Genomic DNA, 14,689 nt, shown 5'->3' with positions numbered 1-14,689 from the left:
GGTGTCATCGGACACATCTTTAAACTAAGACAACAGAATTTGTGAACATTGACAATGTATGGAGAGCAGGAGGCGATGGCGGGCAGCGCTCGGTCTGGCTCGAGTTAGTCGTTTATATAGCACTTTTCTAGTCTTGATGACCACTCAAAACACAGTTTTACATTCACACATACACAGTGCATCCATGTGCAGAACTTTTCTCTATGACAAGGGGCAATTTTGGGTTCAGAATGTTGCCTCATGACTCTTTGGCATTCGGAACAGGAAAGACTGGGATCGAACCACTGACCTTCTGGTTAGAGGACTGCTCTAACCCCTGATCTGCAGCCTCCAGGATGAGGGAACTTGGTCCATTGTTCTCGATGAAGTCTGTCATCTTTCGACAGGAAAAACAGCTGACTTGGATCCAATTGGTTGTCTGTTAACTGGACCCATGAGTGAAAGACGTGTGGCCTAGGTCTTTAAAAAACATTTTTTAAATAAAAATTAAAAAAAACTAAATGTGAAATAAAAACTAAACCAAAAGTAAAACAATCGTCTGTTGGTTGCTCCCTTTTGTGACCGGGTCACGACTTCTACAGAGAGTTCTCTTAGTTAAAGCGGCACACAGGGAAAAAAGCACATAGCTGCGGAGCAGACTTTGTTTTGTTACCTGCGTGACGTCACAGGCCGCTCCTGGGGGATCAGGGGGAGTCTGATGGCTCTCAGCCAGTGAGAGGCTGAGAGGCCAGAGTTTGAATTCAAACAGAGTTTCACACCTAAGGGGGCAACAAGGAGTTATGGCTCAATTTTACCAACTGCTGCTGAATCTCTGGGAAATATGACAAGAGAAACGGGGATAAACACTGGTGTTGCCTCCTGGATGGAAATCTCTACTGATAGACAAACGTTTCAGACCAACGCTGAAGTCTCTAGTTTTCAGTAGGAAAGGTAATTTACTCTACCAATATAATTGTTACAGGAGTAGACCACTGTGTCATGTCGCACCAATTTTCTTGTGGTTCTGATCCAGCAATAAGAAAGGTTTCAAACTCCAATGAAGGCTAAGCCTTTTTCAGAGTTTCCACTGGAACAGACAGGTAAGTTATTGCATTAGAAATTGTAATGTTGGTTTTCTAATATGTTTTATTTTGAAACATAATGGTGTGGGCCTTCTGTAGACAATTGGCAAACTTTTAAGAGGAAACCTGGTCTTGTGAGGACAGACGGCGTTCATCCCACTTGGGATGGAGCGGCTCTCTTATCTAGGAATATAACTAGATTTGGGACCAGGACGCAGAGCTGCAGTCCGACAGTTTTCTGTGCTCCCTCTGGATCAGTCACACAACCACAACCTTATAGAGACTATGTCTGTCAAATCAAACATTAACAGAGGGAGAATTCCGCACAAAAAACAAATCAAAACCTCTGCAACAACACAACAAAGAAAGACAATTAAATGTGGACTCTTAGACGAAAGATCACTATCATCAAAGGCTATTTTAGTTAATGAACTAGTCTCAGTTCACAACATTGATTTATTGTCCCTCACTGAGACCTGGCTGCATCCTGATGAATATGTCAGTCTAAATGAATCTCCTCCCCCCAGTCATATAAATTCACACATTCCCAGAGAATTTGGTCGAGGAGGTGGAGTTGCTGCTATTTTTAACTCCAGTCTATCAATTAATCCTAAACCTAAACTAAGCTACAACTCATTTGAATGTCTTGTTCTTAGTCTTCCACACCAATCCAAGAAACACCAACAGCCAATCATATTTGCTGTAGTTTACCGTGCTCCTGGGGCTTATACTGAATTTTTAACAGAATTCCCAGAGTTTTTATCAAGCCTTGTTGTGGTTAGCCTGTGGTAGCTAACAAGCTGCTAGCTCAGCAACATGTCTGCTTGGTGTCACGTTCGGTGTGGAGGGGAGGAGGGGTGGTGGGTTCGGAGGCTGGACTGGTACCGGCTGGGTGGGGCTGAGAGACGAGTGCGATTCCATGATGACATCATACGGAGAGGAAGTACGAAACGAGACGTTTCAGTAACATATTTATTAAAATGTACTGAGTGAAAAAGTCAGCTGAGTGACTGTTTTCATACTTTGAGGGTCTGTACTGATCCCCTTCAAGTAATTACGGATTGTAAAAGCCCAGAAAATGTATTTGACACAATATGGGCCCTTTAAGTCTCAAAATCTGAACAGCTTACATCTTATTCAGATAATTCCATGGTTTCAACAAGACCAAGTTGCAAACTTTTGGCATGTAAAATACACAATTTTTTCAAAATAATAGGGATAATTCCAGAAATCGCAAATAAACATTTCACTTTGAAGCTACATTACATTCGTTTTTTTACTACTTACAGGCAGTAGAACAAATTGTAAACACAATGTTGATCTTAATTAACAATTACTTTAATATTAGACATCAGTCATTGAATCCTTGATCAATGTGAAAGTATTAAATAAGCAATTCAAAATTAATTTCATAACAAGAACATCAAAAAGACAGCATCCAAATTAACATTAATACAATCCATTTAAATGTAAATCCATGTAAAATTCTACCATGCTAAAGGAGATTCTAATGTCTGCTATGTTTTACCATGTGAATTTATGGATTTATGAGTTTATCTTATATCATTCTCCAGCAGTTTTGTTTTAACAATACTGTACTCCACAATACCCCAAAATACTGTAGAGGTGAACCGAACTTTGTGGTTCTCAGAGCATTAAAAACGCATTTTTATGGTTGGAACTCTTTGTCTTTTGTCTTTCCTCCTATAGTCTCTCTCTCTTTGCAGGTATCTCTGACTCCAGAGCTTCAGGATAACAACTATTATTATTATTATTATTATTAACAATAATACTTATTATTAATGAATTATTATATTAATTGTTGCTACTATCATTAATAATCAATAACATCTTTACACTGTTATTATTTTCATTATAACTAGTCCACACTGAGTCTGGTTCTGCTAGAGGTTTCTTCCAGTTAATGAAGGAGTTTTTTCTCTCCACAGTCGCTACAGTGTTTGCTCATTGTGGGAACTGTTGGGTTTCTCTATACATTTTAAGGTCTTCACCTCCTATATAAAGTACCTTGAGATAATGTATACTATGATTTGGCGCTATACATATAAAATTGAATTGAAATTGAATTATTTAAAAACAGTGTGTCAGAAACAGTTTCCTGTTACTACTACTGCTACAACAACTACCACTACCTACTATTTCTACTACTACTATAATAATAATAATGTACTTTGGGTACAAATTCATCTCATTCATTCATTCATTCATTATATAGGTGTAAAAGCATCAAACAGGCATTTATAACCAACACTAAAAAAAGGCTATAAATATGAAATGACAAATATGATTCCATGATTAGGAATACTGACCGTTTAATCTTTTTTGTTACTTGTACAACAAACACAAGAAGGTGACTTAGGATTGACTTTCAATGAAAGGACAGCCTTGTTTGTTAGCTGGCAGTCTTAATATTAGCTATTTAATGGCAATAAGTTTGAGACATGAGTCCAAAGCCTGCAACATCCAACTAACAGACACATCCTAAATTCATCAGCAGAAATTATAGTGGTGGCCACTATTAGAGACAGACAACAGTAACATTACAGTTTTAACTGGTTGGAGACAAAATTGAAATGCTTAAAATTAAACAAATTAACCATTTAAAGATAAAAAAATACTTAAGATTCATGTTTTTTCACCAGTGGTGATCTTCCCTAAAACTGGTGTCAAACCGCAGAAGCCACACTGATTCTGTGTAACTGCTGTCTGCTTTGGTTTCAACTCTTTTTGAAGAGCTGATTTATTGACTGTGCTTCTTTGCAGGTAGACAGGGCATAGTTTACATTTAGTTTTTTAGTGGCGTAATCATAATTACATATGTATTCATCCAAACAGTGCAAATAATGCCGCCAAATATGTTCCTTATGTCATTTTGCTCAATTTGCTTAACTTTTTAAAACTAATAACTACTTTAATAACTATTTATATTTTACATCTCCTACAATGGCACTTTTCTGGAATTCAACATCCATAATGAGCCTAATGATTGTCAAGATAGGAATACATTTTAGTGTTTATTACCTTCCGTTGATTTATCCTGAATCCAAATCCGTCTCAGCAGAAAGTCAGGCTTCAGGGAGAAGCAGATTACATACAGTATAACTGTAGGGGAGTCAGTAGTAGGTTTCAGAGAGCATCTGTAACAGGTCAAACCTAATCCCTACAACAGCAAAATGAGCAGGACACATGGATGTAGAGCAGAGGGAGGGCCGCTGCTTTCATTCAGTCGAGGAAATTATATCACAGTACCCCTCACGGATGCTGCTGTTGTAGCTGCAAATGTGATGCTCTGGAAATGGCTCGAAGAGAAACTGGAAAAGAACAAAAAATGGTTTACCTTATTTAAGTTAAATGCAATAGAAGTTGTTCAAAGGTTAGTGGTGGATTTACTGTTTCTATAGATTTTATGTATTTCATCAACATTGTAGTACTCCAATGCCTTTATTTGATCTTTTGACTTCCTGTCTTAACAAGTAGTGGGAATGTGTTGCGACGGATGCTGATGCTTGAATTTGGTAAGCTACACCATTGCATACAGTGAGTTTTCCATGATAGGCATGGTTTCCTTATTGTGTAACAAGCTGCTTATTCCACTGCAAACATTTTGACATGTCATAGTAGGAAAAGTATGTGTTACTGATAACAGTCACAATGGCTCCGTTCAGTTCAGTTCAACAGAGTAGTTCAACTTCAAGACATGACCGTGTGACAGTGAGCCAGCAAGAACAGCACGAGGATTCTGAGACTGAAGCAGCTAAATGCAGTTTAAACATTATTCATTTCGTTAGTTGTTTTTAACCTGGCCTTTCCTATTGGGCAGTGTCAAATTGTTTGCTATGAAAAATGCCTAATACCTCATGAGATCATGTGACATAGCAATAGCAACCGTAAGTTAAAAGGCAAGCCTGACATAGGTCAAATGAAAAAAGGGTGGGCAAGCACAAACATCAACATTTTGCAGGACTCCAGTAAACCACTACACTACTCTTTTCTGAACCCACCTTTACCATAACATTCACACCAAGGTGCAAATCAAGCAGTTCCTACCTACATCCTGACCCATACTGACATGAAAAAGTTAGGGCAACCTTTGCCAAAATTTCTGTTACTGTAAACACAGGGCAGCTGTGGCTCAGTAGGTATAGAGGGTCATCCACTAACAAGGTCAGTGGTTCCATCCCTGGCTCCTCCAGTCAATGTGCTGAAGTGTCCTTAGGCAAGACACTGAGGGCCTGATCTACTAAAGGTTTGCGCATGTAAAAAAGTGTGCAAACTTGATTTCACCCGCAAAAAAACATGCAAGTTGATCTAATAACGGTGCTCACTGAGGATTGCGTGCAGAATAACATGTGCTGTCCATTTAGTATGTTTGCCTTAATGAATATTCATTATCGGGCGTTTCTACCAGAGTGCGCAAAATATTGGGAGGATTAGATGCAAATACTTTAATTTAGCACACGCATTGTGAATTACAAAGCCTGAACATAATTGTGGTGATTGTGACTGGGTCTGTATTTAATAGTTTGAAAGGTAGGTGCTAATCGACACAGCGTTGCGCACAGATATCTGCAGTTATTGAGGAGGAGACGGCACAGAAGAAGACAGAGAGAACGGTTTTTTTTCAGAATGTGAACTGCACCTGCTGCTCAATATTGGTCAGAGGCATCTCGTCCACGTCCACCCCGTCCACCCGTCCACCCCCCCCCCACCCACCCACCTGTTTTATTTGCTGAGGTTAACAAGAATATTCAATATATTAATGGGAAAGAAGCCAGATGCTATTGACATTGGACTTTCGCTGATCGCTCCTACTCTCGTCAGTCACAGGAATCATTGTCTATTGGCACAAAAGTCGGTCTTCACATAAACATGACCATCGCTAATGGCTGCTGCACACTAGAGGATTTTCAACCCTGACCAATTTTAAAAATGTTGGAGACCACGGACATAATGACAGATTTAACCGATTTTTTATCTTGATGCCGTTTCGAGTCAAATTTGAATGTCGGGCCTTACGAACACTAGGATGACGTGTTTTGTGGACTCAAACACTTCACCCACCCCTCCATCGGCATAGTGGTGAGTAGACAATGAGTCAATTTTCATTCATTTTTTCATTATGTGCATCAATGATTGTAATTCTCAGACTGCTAGGCAGCTGATTAGAGGAGGGCATTTCTGTTGATTTTTGGGACATGACATGAGTCATAGTATCCATACTCTCTTGCTTTTTAGGATCTTAACTGTCTTGGGTCACTTAAACCTTTGCATGGTATTTTTTTTTTATTCTTAAATTGTAGAAATTGAGAAATAATACTGTGGTAGTGGGGCGTGATCAGCGTCGGCTGCAGGAGGGAGGGAGTGGGGACGGGGTTCTGGGGTCGGTGCCAGGAGAGAGTCTGATTGTGCACAGGTGTTCCAGGTCAACTAATGACTCTCTCCTCTTTATCAGCAGTAGCGCGCTGGGACGCGGGGGGGCCCCGGGAGCAGGAAGGCAACACCTGGAGAGATTGCCCGTGTATATATGCATGTGAATAGCCGAAAGAATAAAGAAAGCATTACGGAAATCATACCTGTGGTCCTGAGTGTTCAAGACGAGAAACCCACGGTAACAGAGAGGTTTGTTACAAATACACTGATCTAGTATTTAAAGTAACAGAAATTTTTACCAGGGGAGATTTATCCCTATCATGCCACTGTAAATGCAATGAAATCTTCCTGTCTTATACAATATATCTTATTAACCTAATACACACAGTGAATATCGACACTGTATGACCTAGTGGTTGTATGGTTAATGGTTTTCATGCTCACGTGTGGAGGGATCTCGCACGGAGGTTGAAGCCACTGTTTGAATCTGTGGAGTCGGAAGATGAGGAAGTACCCTATCCCAGATATCAGAAAGGCCACGAAAATGACAACCACCACAACCACTATCACATCTGTTTGTTTTGGCTTGTGACCTGGGAAAGGTAAGGAACACACACACACACACACACACACACACACACACACACACACACACACACACACACACACACACACACACACACACACACACACACACACACACACACACACACACACACACACACACACACACACACGAGAAACAGAAGCAACACATTACAGCTTCTATCATCATGTTCTGACTTAAACTTTGATTCATCTTAATAAAAAACAAATATCAGTAAAAAGATAAAACCAACATAGAGGTTGCAAGTGGTTAGAGACGTTTGGACTTCTACAGCACCATTTTGCTGGTTTTTGTTGTAGCAGATAAAAGGTATGCTTCACTAAAATAATTCAAACAATCCCTACTTCATTAACAAGTTGAAAATGTGCAGGAGTGAATTCAGCAGGTGAATAAAACCTCAAATGAAACCACCCATCATCAGCAATATCAGGAAGGTGAGGTGCCTGCTCAGTGCCTAAAGATCACAGCCTGTTCACCCAGGTGCCATCTGGCAAGTAAGGCAAAGTATTTTTATGTTGCAAGGAATCACTAAGTCAAGTCAATTAATCCTTCTCATGATGTTCATGTGACTACAATTTTGGTTTGTCAGCGCTTAGTTTAATACAGCAGTGTGTGTACAAACAGGAGGACAAATAATCAGAATAGAAACTTGTGATATATTTTGGAAAACTGTCAAGACCAAAACAAGCAACCCAACTGGACTGGGACTTAAACATCCCCGAAACTTTTTTGTCTGGCTTAAAAAAACGTTCCCAGCAGCATCTGTAATGTCAACTGGCAGAACAACTTTATGGAGTCAATCACATAGTTGGCAGAACTTTAAACGCTGTTAATCCACACTTTGCAAATCTAAATCACCCATTTTGCAAAACTCTAAACACATGCTCATTCACAATACACATTCAGCAGTGTAGTGCACTATACCCAGAATGACACACACAGGCCCTAAAGGTTAAACACAAGTAACACCCTGTTGTCATTGGTAACACACAACCACTTAAAATTGAATGCACACGTGTCCAATCATGTTACTTTAGGACCACAAAAGACTAAAAGTCATCAATATTCCTGAAGGTCTACGGGATGATTTGCTCAGACATTAGCAGAGGGGTCATGAGCAGGCAGAGCATCCGGTTTATATTGTCATTTGGGACAACGTGAGCTTTCACTGTGGTGAAAGAATACGTGAACGGTTTACTGTATCAATAATCAGTGTTTTCTTAATGTTTGTTTTCACCATACTCTCCCTCCCTAAACCCCCCCCAAAAGATTTTTTCTCCGCATGGCAGGGGAAAGGGCTATGACCGAAACCCCTATACCCAGGAAAATGGATGCAGCATGTGATGATTATAGGATCTATTCTAACTGGATCGGTTCATGGCAGGATTCAGCATGAATAAGGATTTCCCCATTGCTTAGCAAGGGAGGGACTGCCTGTGATACAGATGAAGTCCTGTGGTCTGACACGGCCCAGAGGCATGATGCTGTGGCAGAATGAATGATTGACATTGCTTACTGTAAAATCATATAGTCCATATAGTTGTTTTTTATTTTTGCTGCATTTATTCATGTAGTGTGTAATGATTGCTGAGTAGTGTTTACGTATTGGCTGTCTTTGTCTATTATCTGAGGGCATTGTTTGGTTTTGGGTAAAGATGTAGCTTTGAATCAATTGTTTGATTTTTCAAGTCAAAGGTTTTGTGAGTGTAGCTTGAATTTTAGAGTTTGTGTGTACTGTTTTGAGCAAAGGAAAGGAAGATTCAGGAAATGCATTTTAGCAATTCAGAAAAACTGTAACATGGTCTTACTTGACACAGGGATGACCTCACACTGGGTGCAACTTCCCAGTCCAGCAGGTTTATCGTAGAGAAGATACTGCACCTTCATACAGTAACGTTGACCCTCCTCCAGCTCTTGGATGAACACTGAAGAAGTACCATCTTCATACTCCTGCTGAAGAGATGTTTGGATTACAATGACACATTAATTGTTACACGCCTATAATAATAATATTGATAATAATGTGTGTGTGTGTGTGTGTGTGTGTGTGTGTGTGTGTGTGTGTGTGTGTGTGTGTGTGTGTGTGTGTGTGTGTGTGTGTGTGTGTGTGTGTGTGTGTGTGTGTGTGTGTGTGTGTGTGTGTGTGTGTGTGTGTGTGTGTGTAATGTGTAGGGAGAAAAGCCTTTGGCTACAGCTCTTCCTTTCTGCTTTTACTCTCACACTGTATATATTCTGTTTATTGTATATATTAGTTTGTATTCCTTTATATTTTTTATATTTCTATAAGTATTGCATGTTTACTTATTATTACTTTACCGATGTCTATTTTTCACAACCCTGTTGTGGGACAAATAAAGGGTTATCTTATCTTTTCTCATCTTGTCTTATCTTATCTGTTCCAGATCTTCCAAGCCCACTTAAAACCAGTGGATATTTCTGTTATCTAATGCTAACTCTCTGTAATTAATCATTTTTAACCAAATGGAAGATACATCTGTAGATCTTAATTTGTAATTATTGACACCCTTTTGCACAGCAGGAACAATAAACCTATTTCACTCTGAACAAAACTGTCAATTTATCTGAACTAAACTGCAGTTTTGACAAGTCAATGATGGTGTGAACAAGTTTTTCACATGAACAGTATTTCCCTCACCAAAAAAAGAATTAATATAATTTATGAATAACAAATTAAAACTAGGGCTACGTTGTAGCACTAACGGGCCCGGGCACAGGCATTTTGAAGCCTGTTGCGGTCGGTGGAGAGAGCGATCACTGACCAAGCGCACGTCTCCGCGTTGCATGCGTTTTGCGCACTGCGGCAAGGATAAATGCTTCACTTCCTGCGTCTGTCACGCGATGTCGATCCTTGCCTGCTAATTGCTCATTACGGTCCACGCTATCAATTGCAGAACACATAGTGAAAATTTTATGTAAATCGAATGATAGTTTTAAAACAAAGCTTACTTCCTGTTGCCAGTAGGTGGCGCCATCACTATTATTACATACAGACTAATGTATCTGTTCAAGTAGGGGCTCTGATGTAACGTGAGCAATTTTGTGTCAATTGGACAATGTTACAACAACTTAATTATCACACTGATCAGTAGGTGGCGCTATGACCCTGCACTAATATTAATATATGGAGCTGTTCAGGTCAGGATTGTGATCACAGGTCAGTAGTTCGGGGCCGGTTGGATAATGCAGAGTGGATTTACAAAGTACTTCCTGTTTCATGGCGAATCAGTAGGTGGCACTATGACACTGAGGAAATATTGACACATAGAGCTGTTCAGGCTTGGACTCTGATCATGAGACAGAAGTTTGGCAGTGATAGGACAATGCACACTGGACTTATGACAACATCGTCTCCTTTGGCGAAGGATGAACCTTCGCCGCACCTCAATGTTTACACGGTTTGAGGAAATGTCACAATTCTGACCATGGTCCAATGACTTGACTGAGCTCATTTGAGCTGTTTATTGTAAAGCAGCCAGGAGCAGTGCATCAAAGTATAAAACATGTCACTTCCTGTAGCCAGCAGGTGGCGCTGTGATTTTAAGTCATGATTTGTGTGTCATCAGGTCGCGACTCTTGTCTTACATGTCTAGTTTGGACTCGATTGGACAATGTATGTCCGAGATACAGAACCTCGTGTTTTGATGGCGTGTAATCAAACTTTGACGCCACGCCACGGTCACACCGTGTGACGAAAAACTTTAATTCGAGGTAGTTTATATCTCCATCTTGTTGTGATGACACTCACCTCAATTTGAAGTTGATCTGATGAAAGCTCTACGTCAAGTTCGTCAAAGTAAAAATGTGGAATATGGCCAAAATGGCCACTAAATGCAAAATGGCGGACTTCCTGTTGCGTTTTTCATAATGCACTGAGAGACTTATGTTTTTCTGGTCATGATACACCTGTTTACCGATTTTGGTGAAGATGGGTCGAGGGCAAACCTAGGGGTTGCGTTCCAGGTGGCGCTGTTGAGCCATTTTGCCATGCCCATTTCTAAATACTCCAGAATACGTACAATTTTCACCACTTTCTAGTTTTCTGCAAACTTTGGTAAAGATTTGAGCCTGTTGAAGCCCTCAAAAAGCACCTTCTTTTGTCGGAAAAATTATAATAAGAAAAATCCTTACAATTTCAATAAGGCCTCCCACCGTTCGGTGCTCGGGCCCTAATGAAATGTCCAGATGTGAATGTAACGTTAGTCCCATACACAGAGAAAAGAAGCAACAGCATACTGCATTCTTGCTAAGTTGATGATGAGTCTCACCTGCAGTGACTCTTCTTGCTTGCCATAGTAAACCCTGTGTGTTACATGGTCTCCATGTTCCCAAACCATGCTGTGGTTCCTGCTCAGATATACAGTCAGTGAGCCAGGCTGTGCAGTCACCCGTCTTACCTCAGGGCTACAAGAGTCACCTTGAAAAAAAAGAGGGAACAAATTCACTGAGAAAATCTCATTTACAAACCGTTTAATTATCAATGTTGCTGCTGTTGTTAAAATTAAATATAAATAAACACAAGAAAATCAGAACTATACAATTGGTCACACAAAACAGAAGGAAAGTTACAAAACTTGACAAACTATGCAGAGGAAAGTGTATATTGCACCACAGAACAGGCATTTCTAGCAGTTAAGGGAAGCTCTACATACGCACACGTCTGCATCTCGTTCCAGGGCAGGGACCCAGGGAGACATGCACAGCTCCACTGGCCCAGCCAGAGTGCAGAGAGACGTGGCAGGGACCCAGGGAGACATGCACAGCTCCACTGGCCCAGCCAGAGCACAGAGAGACGTGGCAGGGACCAAGGGAGACGTGCACAGCTCCACTGGCCCAGCCAGAGCACAGAGAGACGTGGCAGGGACCAAGGGAGACGTGCACAGCTCCACTGGCCCAGCCAGAGCGCAGAGAGACGTGGCAGGGACCCAGGGAGACGTGCACAGCTCCACTGGCCCAGCCAGAGCACAGAGAGACGTGGCAGGGACCCAGGGAGACGTGCACAGCTCCACTGGCCCAGCCAGAGCGCAGAGAGACGTGGCAGGGACCCAGGGAGACGTGCACAGCTCCACTGGCCCAGCCAGAGTGCAGAGAGACGTGGCAGGGACCAAGGGGGCGCTGCACAGCTCCACTGGCCCAGCCAGAGTGCTTACATCTCGGCCACTGGACCACAAAGCCTGGGGGGAATCATGCAGGTGGCCTGCATAGCTCTCCAGCCCGAGGCAGACCTCACACAGCTGGGGCAGGGACACCGGGACCATGTGCAGCTCCACTGGCCCGGCCACAGCACCACCAAGCCCGACCAAGCACCCAGAGCACGATTCCACAGGCAGTGACGGTTGCTAAGCAAGATCTAAGCAACGACTGTATTTCCTTGGTTATGATCTCAACTAAATGCCAGTACTCATGGTATAAAGTCATGCATCTTCCGGTCTTGCGATAACAGTGTCTCTGAGGCTTCTCAATCATGCACCAATTCATCATTTTGAATTATATTTAGGATGATGATCATAAGTGGGGTGCATGATGGGAGCGGTGGCCCCGTTAGGGTGTAAGCTTTTTTCAACTGCTGTTTGGTAACAAACATGGCTAGAAACTTGTAACTACCACCAATGTGTAGCTGAGAAACATAATGGACATGAGTGCACAATCACTTGTGGACAAATCTCATTCAATCATAACAACCAAATGTAAAGCTTCCATTAAGCAGAAAGAGTAGAAACATTACAGTACTGCAGTTTACTTTGTGTTTGTTTAATACGATCCAGATTTCATGAATCACGCATTGAAGCACATTGGAAAAAAGTTCAACATGTTGTGTGCACGCATTTCACCTGCTACACACTACACGAGCGGCCCACAGCCAGGACATCAGGTTTCAAGTGACCAGAATGATCCGGATTCATGAAAAAAAAAACTAAACTAAACTAAAACTAAATAAATGTAATAGCCAGGTTGTGTGTAAGCAGTGACAAAGAGGAGCAGACAGAAAGTAACCGGGACACACACACCCACACACAGACAAAATGCTGAAAGACTGACCTTATACAATGCAAACCTAAAAGCTCAGCTAATGTACAGCAAAAGACAATGCCACTGTCCTGTTTACATGGCAGGTCCTGGTTTCTTACCATATCTGCTGCAGGCTTTGACTGGTTTTGAGGTCAGCCCATGTCTCTCTGCCTGCACGCGGAGCATAACACAGCCATGCTTACTCTCATCTCTGGTCAAAGTGACATTACATGAGTGTAAAGATGTGTGGTTGCAGGCTCGTACATCTTTCCACACAATGCTGCCAAAGCTGAGGATAGGGAACAGAAACAACACATTTACATCAGTCCAGAACCTGGATAATGACAGTATCATTTATTGATGTGTCACTCAACTTTTTGTTTGATTGAATCATTGTTGCAGCTGTAAGACACATTTCATATATTAAACTGAAATATAGTACAGCACAACCAGCAAAGACACTGGTTGTGTGCTAACATAAAAATATCGAGACTCCTCAGTCTCAGCCAAAATGAAAACATTGCACATTGAACATCCTCACCTACGGTACTGAACAGTGTAGGTGACATCTCTCTCTTCAGTGGCAGGAGTCCATGTCAGCAGCCACTTATCAACATGAATGTTTTGTGGTGGTGCTGGCGTAGCCTCAGACACCACTGGAACTGATGGGAAGGAATGGACCAGTGAATTACAAAAAGCCTAATTTTGTTTCTGAGAATCATACTGTTATTTGATGGGAAGAGGATCTCTTTGTATGCATTTCAATTAAAGGTTTGATTGCTCCAGTCCACTGTACAACGGTCTTTTACTAACAGAATGCACATAAGTAATGTTGTTCCATCTTGTAAATGCAATGCTTGTATGGCTCTAACAGCATTGCATTGCCACTACATGCCTCAACAGAAACGTTGTGTTTTATTAACTTGAAAACTGAAGCGTCATTTGTTCAAAGAACAATTCGGGAAGTCATGAGTCACAGTCTCTTACAAGAAAAGTAGGCAGGGAGCTAAGAGTGCGCTTCCGCTTCATGTAGCTGCTGAAGCCGTAGTGTTACATGCCTCTCTCAATCTGTGTGGGTCGATATTGTGTTGATCCAGAGGGGAATTTAAAAAAGGTCAAAACGAGTCCAGAATAAGTGCACTGCGGTGAGATGAAAGTCTAGCCACCAGAACTAGTAGAAAGCTATCACTGGCAAGAAGTATGTCCTAATGGAGATATTGACAATACAATATTTGAAGTATAAGGGGATTGAAAGACACAAGTAACAGAAGCAGAGTATTGAAGCAAAATAAAAAAAATGGAAGTGTATTTAAAAAAAGAGTCAAACTTAAAATACAAGACTAGAGATATAAAAAGGCTTCAATGAAAGCGGTCACTGAAATTACCTTGGACGACGGCTTGAATACAGAGCAACATGAGAAGCATCGCGACTGCGTCATTTCAGTGAGTAATCAAAGTTGTCTCCACTGAAAACATAATGTATATGTTGTTCTATAACTGTGGCACAGACAACTTATTTCACTGCGACACTTCCTTAAAAATGGGAGCGTTTGGGAAGTTACGTTACTAGAGAGAGAGAAGGAGAGAGAGGGCGAGAGAGAGA

General features: G+C 41.3%; 1 protein-coding gene across 2 annotated transcripts; it reads right to left on the bottom strand.

Annotated features, from left to right (window-relative positions):
• Positions 1–3,372: 3,372 nt before the first annotated feature.
• On the bottom strand, positions 3,373–14,652 carry ifngr2 (interferon gamma receptor 2). Of its 2 annotated transcripts, none has more exons than XM_034573408.1 (7): positions 14,472–14,652; positions 13,628–13,748; positions 13,206–13,375; positions 11,346–11,494; positions 8,868–9,012; positions 6,897–7,045; positions 3,373–4,393 (listed from the first exon to the last, which is right to left on the bottom strand). In XM_034573408.1, exons 1-7 carry the CDS (start codon positions 14,509–14,511, stop codon positions 4,301–4,303), a joined length of 867 nt encoding a protein of 288 aa, XP_034429299.1. In that variant the 5' UTR covers positions 14,512–14,652; the 3' UTR covers positions 3,373–4,300. The 2 variants fall into 2 exon arrangements, with proteins under 2 accessions (XP_034429299.1, XP_034429300.1); XM_034573409.1 differs by having other exon boundaries at positions 8,868–9,009.
• Positions 14,653–14,689: the final 37 nt, after the last annotated feature.

The sequence above is a fragment of the Hippoglossus hippoglossus genome, chromosome 21 (assembly GCF_009819705.1).
Source record: "Hippoglossus hippoglossus isolate fHipHip1 chromosome 21, fHipHip1.pri, whole genome shotgun sequence".
Classification (NCBI taxonomy): domain Eukaryota; kingdom Metazoa; phylum Chordata; class Actinopteri; order Pleuronectiformes; family Pleuronectidae; genus Hippoglossus; species Hippoglossus hippoglossus.
Note: the sequence above shows the minus strand (reverse complement) of the source record. Positions and strands in the feature narration are given on the sequence as shown.